The sequence below is a fragment of the Tupaia chinensis genome, unplaced genomic scaffold, assembly GCF_000334495.1.
Source record: "Tupaia chinensis unplaced genomic scaffold, TupChi_1.0 Scaffold000596_2, whole genome shotgun sequence".
In the NCBI taxonomy this organism is placed as follows: domain Eukaryota; kingdom Metazoa; phylum Chordata; class Mammalia; order Scandentia; family Tupaiidae; genus Tupaia; species Tupaia belangeri.
The window spans coordinates 81,055-89,141 of NW_006160113.1; the positions used below are offsets into that span (position 1 = coordinate 81,055).

The 8,087-nt window shown below is 38.8% G+C and overlaps 1 protein-coding gene across 1 annotated transcript; it reads left to right on the forward strand.

Annotated features, from left to right (window-relative positions):
• The first annotated feature begins 1,004 nt into the window (after positions 1–1,004).
• Positions 1,005–1,925, forward strand: LOC102475300 (olfactory receptor 2AK2). Its single transcript, XM_006158413.1, has one exon. The coding sequence runs from the start codon at positions 1,005–1,007 to the stop codon at positions 1,923–1,925; it is 921 nt and encodes a 306-aa protein (XP_006158475.1).
• The last annotated feature ends 6,162 nt before the right edge of the window (positions 1,926–8,087 follow it).

Sequence of the window (8,087 nt, forward strand, 5' to 3'; positions counted from 1 at the left end):
CTCAATAAAGGAAGTCACCTTGGACATTGGGCCAGAAGGGGGATGGTGGGGATTTCTTTCAGAATAAGAAGCCTGGGATGTCTGTAGGTGCCTCTGCTCAGCCCATCTCCTCCATCTGTCAGGTGAACAGTCCTGACCACACACCAGGTGACTGTGCAGGCTGACGTCCTGGGCCCATCTGAGATCTCAGTGAATGGGAGCTGGGGGAGAGGATCCCATTAACGGAAATAAATTGGCCATGCTCTCTCTCTTTCTCTCTTAGATTCCACCTCTTTTAACTGCTCTGTCTTTCTCTATCTTGTGTCAAAAAGAAAAAAGAAAGAAAACAGCCTCAAATTCCACATTATTGGAGAGATCATTTCATATGGGGATTATTCTTCAGACGTATCAGTATTTACTATTCAAAAAATGATATGCAGAAAAAAATACATTTTAACAAGAACCTAGAAAAAATGTTTAGATCAATTAAGAAGATAATTTAAAAATGTTTGCAAATACAAAAGAAATAATGCTGATTAATTCATAAAGGCTAGGATACAATTTCCATACAAATGTTGCGATAGCATTTATTCCTATTTAACCAATACAATGGAGAAATGAAATAATAATTTATAATTACCCTATATTGTATGAGCACTGCCTTTTTAAATTGGCCACTTACATGAAAAAAATTGAGAGAATTTTTTCATAACAAATGAACAGAGTTACAGTCTATCATCTTGGAGATATTTACAAGGAGACACATAATTTGTGCTCAAAAATTATATAAAGATTCTTTTATTTTCATTTTTTGTTTTCATTGTGCGATCTGTAAAAATTCTTAATTTCACGATCTGTACAATTTGTAATAGGCACAGATTCAATGTATTCAATAAGAGGAAGTTATAAGGTGATACTGGAAAATTCTATTGTATTTAGTAATTGTTACTTTACTTTCTCTTATAGGGTTGTCAATATTATTACATGATCATTTCAGATATGTTCTTTCACCTGTTGACTTTGCCATGGGAACAGGGAATCAAAGTTTGGGGACTGAGTTCACGCTCCTTGACCTTTTCCAGCATGGCCGAATGAACACTCTTCTCTTCGTTGTCATTGCCATCCTCTTTTTGGTGGCTCTGATGGGGAACATCATATTGGTTCACCTCATCCGAGTGGACACCAGATTGCACACGCCCATGTACTTCCTCCTCAGTCAGCTCTCTGCCATCGATATGATGTACATCTCCACCACGGTGCCCAAGATGGAGACCAACTTTCTCTCCAACAGTAAGACCATTAGTTTTTTGGGTTGTGCGGTTCAAACATTTGTGTTTTTGACCCTCGGTGCAACAGAAGCCCTTCTTCTTGGTTTTATGTCTTACGATCGATATGTAGCAATCTGCCATCCACTGCGTTATCCTGTGCTGATGACCAAGAAGACCTGTTGGTTGATGGTCATGTGCGCATGGAGCAGTGGTTCTGTCAACGCTTTAGTGCATACCTTGTATGTATTTCAGCTTCCATTCTGTAGGTCTCGGCTCATCAAACACTTCTTCTGTGAAGTTCCATCCCTAATGCCATTGGTGTGTCAGGACACTTCCCAGTACGAGTACACGGTCCTCTTGAGTGGACTTATTATTCTGCTGCTGCCATTCGTGGCCATCCTAGCTTCCTACGCCCGTGTGCTGACTGTTGTTTTTCAGATGAGCTCAAATAAAGGACAAACAAAGGCTGTTTCCACTTGTTCCTCCCACCTGGTTGTGGCAAGCCTGTTCTATACAACCACTCTCTCTACCTACACACGGCCTCATTACTTGCACTCCCCGGACCAGGATAACATCTTGGCAGTGTTTTACACCATTGTCACACCTCTTCTGAACCCATTTATTTACAGCCTGCGAAACAAGGAGGTCCTCGGTGCCATGAAGAGACTGCTGGGTTGAGGGACGTTGGTACATAAAATACAACGTCAGGAACTCCTTCAAAATGTGAAAAAGGTCATTTTAAATACTTCATGGGATGTTGTAAAGAGGATTTGTTTGTATAGAGCCCAGGTTAACATTGTGCTTATGAAGCTCTTTCCAGCTCTAAAGCAATGGACCTCATCCTTGTCCACTCAAGTTCCTCTGGCATTGATATTTGAACTGCTCTCTTTAACTGTGAAATGCAGTGTATAGTGAGTAAAATCTACCTAAATATTTGTTGTCAAGATAATCAGTATAGTGATCAAAATTAACATAGAGAAAAGTGATTAATCCACTTGTTTATTCATTCACTCTACAATGTTGTAATGCTTTAACTCTCTGGGTGACAATGTCACGGGCACTTTCTTCTGATTTTTAGGAATAAAATCAAGGATCTCAGTACTGTATAACCTGCAAAACAGATGAGTAAAAGAGAACTTGTGTCTCAAATATATAGAAATGTACGAATCTGAAGGAATACAGCGGATTTAGAAGTGTGAACATGACAATATTTTTTGGAAAACATATTTGACAGTTGTGTAACATCTATGTATATTTTCTTGTTTTCTGATTTTTTTAAATTTTGGTTTTTCTTTGCTGCTTTCTTTGTTGGATTTATGAAAGTTTCTTTAAGAAAATGCAGCTGCTATACATTGAGTGCCGGTTTCATGGATCTGCCAGAGTAAAATCACGCAAATAAACTCTTGTGCAGTGCAGAACCACAAATAATCCTACAATGAATATCATCACAGCTATCAACACTATTTATACAGTTACTATTAATATTGCCATTATTCCTCTATTTATTTAATTGATTCAACATTATCAGCATTTGATTCTGTTTTTTTCTTTTATTTTATTAACTATGTCTAATCATTACTCCCTGTGTGAATATAAATTGAAATAATCCTTTGTGTATTGGTTTTCGCAGTTTCTAGTATAACTATTGAATGTAACTCAGATTTCTTAGTTCCCAATTCATTGGTAGAACTACACTTCAGTCAGTTGAATGCTTATGTTTTGTCATGCAGTACAACACTGTAAAATTATCTCAGACTTAAAAAAACCATTGTTGCCCAAAAACATTTTTATTATTATTTTTTTAACCTCTCATTACTGTGCACCAAATCAGAAGGCAAGAATTTCTGCTAGAGAATTTGTAAAGGAGAGGGGGAATTAAATATCTGTTTAACAACTCTGGTGCTCTTTATTCATTGCATAAAGTAAACACCATGGGCTATTGTAGCCTGGCAGGTAAGGCTGAATCTTACATGGCAGACACCATGGTTCCAGTCCTGACCTGGCAGCTTGAGAAACATACCAGGCACATGTGTATGTGTGCCCCAAATCCAGAGAAAGGTTGAGAAAGTGGAGGAGAAGGGATTTTAGTGTGACCGTGCCCCCATGGTGGTAATTTCTCCCTTTCTGTCTCTCTTGCTCTCTCTGTCTCTCTCTGGTGAGCACATTTGTCCTCTGGAAAATTAAAAAAAAAAGCAGAAAATCTGTAAGTAATCCCATAGAAGAGGAAATATGGCACTGTAGAAAGCCGCATATTAGATCTTGCACATGAACAACTGTTGGTCCCTTTTGTCCCCTTACCCTAACACGGCTGTCTGCTTCTGTAACCCTGCTTGCTCTTCCCATGTGAAGATAGCTCGTGCTAGCCGTACAGAAAACCGTATCCGTGACGACACCCTGGACCTGCACCGTCTTTGCTAAGTAGCCCAAAACCCTTTTGTTTAGCAATGGAACTGCTTGCGTGGAAACGCCGCTCCCCTAAGAAATACTTAACCTGCTTGATTCAGCTTCTGTAAGTGCTTGCACAGAAACCCCTGGTAACTGACCCCTATATAAAGACTGCTCAAACGTCGGTCGGGGCTGCAGTTCTGACTCTCGGCGCCCCACTCCCCAGTCGCTGGCCAGCTAATGAAGACTCCCTTTCACCTTACTCTGGCTTTGGTGGCACTCCACAACAGCACCTCTTTTACATGAGTTGACTAAACCTAAAGTTAGAGAGTTCCTATATTTGTCCAAAGTCATATAGTGAACAAATTTTAAGACTGGAAGAGCTCAAACAAGCCATCTTGGAAGACCATCACTCGGACAGAGCCTTTCTTTAACACTTTATCCCCTACACAATTACTAGCTCCTTCCTGACTCATTCGTTATGACCAAAGTATAGGCTAGCAGGATTGGAATCTTTCCCAGGAATGAGATAAATATTTTAATTATTCTCTCTTATTTAGCATAATACAAAGTAGTATGTTCTTTCAAAATACATACTGATGTTAGCAGAGTGTTTAGATAGGTTATTTTCTTTGAAAATAAAATATCTTGACAGTCAATAATAATCTGCATGGAACTAATAAGTGAAAAAGTATTTTTTCATTTTTGTTCTCCTAAATTCGATTTTACTGGCATTTCGATTTTCTGCACTCAGCCCTCCTAGGGTTTATCTGCCTTGACCTCTAGAGCAGAAACGTGAACGTCTGAGCTCTAAGTGGTGATCCAGGGGCCAAGCCAGGGCCCATCAGGCACCCCCTGCATGGCAGCTTCTCCCAAGACAGGTCAGTGCGACACCTGATGCTGCTTACCACTTGAGACTGAGTTTCCTAAAGCTTTCCAAAAGAACAAAATGTTCCCAAATGGAGTCCCTACATTGGGTGAAAGAAAGAATGTGTTCCTCTAGAACGTGAGAGCTGACACCAGGACCTTTGGACTTCAAGTTTCGATTAAGCTACATAACCATGGGAATGTTGCCTATTCTCTGTGGCCTCAATATTCTTGCTTGAAGACTAAATGAAATCATTATATGGTAATAAATGTTAAGATACTTAAATTTTGCCAAGCATAAAAAATAGTCCAAAATGTTAACTGTTGTAATAATTAAGGAAAAAACTTCCGAGGTAGACTGTACAAAGTTCTCTGTTGAAAATAATACTTATGATAGGGACCAGCAGATGGCATAATGGTTATGTCTCTGGACTCCAATGTGGTCTGTTACAGTTCAAGTCCTGGACCTGGTGGCTTAAAACTCGCATCAGGAATGTGTGCATGAGAGCCCAAAATTCCGAGAGGAGAATGGAGGAGAAGGGATTCCAACATGGTCATCTCCCCTATGGGATGAGTTCTTGCTGTCTGTCTCTGTATCTCTCTGTCTCTCTGGTAAGCATACACACCCTATAGTAAAAATCTCTCTTAAAAAAATAAAAGAATTTCTATGGTAATATTCTTGATTTTATTGTTGTATACTACACGCCCCCTTGAAATATGTGCTGTGTGCTGTAGAGATATACATTGATTGTAAATAACAGTTCATAATTTTTTTAGAGACTTTTGCTATAGTGGAAATGCACTATCTAGAGAGAAAGAGAGAGAAAGAAAGTGAGAAATCCCCCCCCCAAGGGGGATGGTCATGCTTCAAATGCTTCTCCTTCATTCTCTTCTTGGGATCTTGGACATGCACACACACACATGCCTGGCATATTAATACGCTGCATCCAGGACTTGAAACATGCTCAACTGCATAGGAGTTCAGCAAAGTAGCCATTACACCATGTGTCGGTCCACATTAAAATTTATAAAAACAATGAATTAATTGGTGATCATTCAATTGGCAATAATTTCTTTGACTCATTAATCTGTCAAATGTGAATTTAAGCCGCATTATTTAGATAAAGTTAGTTTATCGTTTGTCTGTTGCTCTGTAAAATGCAGTCTGGGGGAGAAGGAGATCCTTTCATTGACTTCACAAACACCCAAGAGTCTCTCAAAATAGCAACAAACGGGCCCACCGAGTAAGGTGCCATAGTTCCTCTTTCTAGTGTAAGGAACAGGCCATTTCAAAAAAATGAGTAATAATCCCTTCATAGACACTATGTTGTCAAGTCCTTAAGACTGGGAATAAAATATTCTAGGAAAAGGGGAAGTGATGGGGAAGGTCTCAGGGAAGCATTTTTTTGGTGCTATCTTAACAAAAGCTTGTTTTTAATCTTACATTATTCAACCATTGCTGAAACAGACTCCATCTCCCTCCTCCCCTGTGACTCCCGACTCTCCTGTTGCTCTCCAGGGAATGTCTGGTCTACACTCAGTCCACTACCTCCTTTCACACAAACTTTCTGCAAATTCCCTTCACTTCTTTTTTGGGCCATCCCCTGGGCACACAGATTTCAATGCAGCTCTATCAAAGGATGGCTGTTTTCTCTCCCAGAAGCCACCTGCCGCAGGACTTCAAGGTGGGTAGATGTCTTCCTTGTTTTTTGTTGCTGCTTCCAAAGTGTTCATCCCCGTTATCACTGAAAACCATCAACTAATCTGAAGGCACTGCCTGAACTGAGTCATCATCCATTTTCTCTTATTTGCGTACATGGAAATGACACTTCAGCAGACAGTTTAGCAGCATGGACAATGGCTCAGCACAAGGGGACAAAGGTGTCTAATTCCAACATAAAATGTGAAGGCTCCTGTCAGGAAGTTCTGGGTGAAACCAGTAAGGTCCAATGCGGGAGATGAGGGCCTTCAGACGTTATCAAGGGTCGGTTCACAGAGAGCCGTACAGGTCATGTTTAGGGTACAAAAGGGATTACCTATTAGAAACCCATCATGGGCGGCAGCAGACAGCCATATTAACATAGACACCTGGTCTGTAGATTAAACCTGCTACCCTCGTGGACTGTCTGGTTCTGAGAGGGAGAATGTCTGCTGTAAATAAAGCAAGAAAGTCTCTATGGAGGAGAGATTTTGCATGTAAATCTTGGAGAGTGGAAGACATTAAAGCTTTTGGAATTATTAGAAAAACTTTTTATGTGAAAGAAAGAAACCAAGTTATGGAAAAAATGCAAGACAGTTATAAAAATATGAGTATTTTCGTTTCACTAGAAATAGAAGCTAATGGTAGAGAGTTTTATGGATTTTTTAAATTAAGAAAATGTGACCAACCAGAGTATTCCATCATGAGAATATTTCCAGAAAGAATCTTCTAGTATTAAGGACTAAAATATATACGTCTGTGGAAAAGTTAGAGACAAATACTTAATTTTATCATTATATTGGTAATTTCTAAAATTTTAACATGTGGTTGCCAAGCATTTAGAATAAAACATAAAAGAATTATACTAAATTGAAGAGCATAAATTTATAGTTCAATAGATGAGAGCGGCAAGCAGTGACCACAGGTACACAGCAGCTTCTCTTCACCCAGGTCAGTGTGTTTGCCAAATTCAGTTACTATTTTCTCAATATTTTCATACTATAAATTATGGTTACAAAAATATAATATTCATGCTTACATGTACAATAACTCAATTGATTTAAAAATAAATTTTAGATAATATTACCACGGTTGTCTAGAATTTGAAAAATTAATTCACTGCAATAATTTAGTTGTGAAATTATATTTAGATAATTGTTATATACCTTTTGTGATTTTGTTTAAAATAGCTTATAGAAATTATAAACTTATTAACTATAATACATAATTTTAGCTTTACTTTAAAGTTGCTAGAGACTATATATATTACATTACTTTTATTAATAAAAACTGAGAATTAATCTAGATGTGACACATACGATAAGAATTAAATTAGTGTATGTTCAGTTCAAATGTACTACATTAAAAAGCAATAATATAAAGATCTTTGAGTGGCATGAATAGTGGAGTATCTCTTTTGTATTCAGAGAAGTCATGTTCATTGACTTTGGATAAACGCATTTTTTTTTTTTGAGAGAGGTGTTTTTGGCATAGGGTGCATGCACTCACCAGAAAGACAGAGAGAGACACAGAGAAAAAAAGGAAGAAATCATCCCCCAGGGGGGATGGCCATGACAAAATCTCTTGTCTTCTCATCACCTCTCAGGATTTTGGGCACTCATGCACATGTACCCAGCATGAGTTATAAACCACTGGGTCAGGGACTCAAAATGCTTTCAACCACATGGGAGTCCAGTCAAGTCACCATTATGCCATCTGCTGGTCCCAAGGAAATCAAGCCACCAGGTCTGAGACTGTAACTGTGGTTGGCCATGTGTGAGTGTCCAGTGCCTTAACCACCACACCACCTGCTGCATCTACTTTGGATATACACATGGTTTTAACCTCAGAGGAATTCTATTTGTTCACTATGCTCTTGAACCTTGACA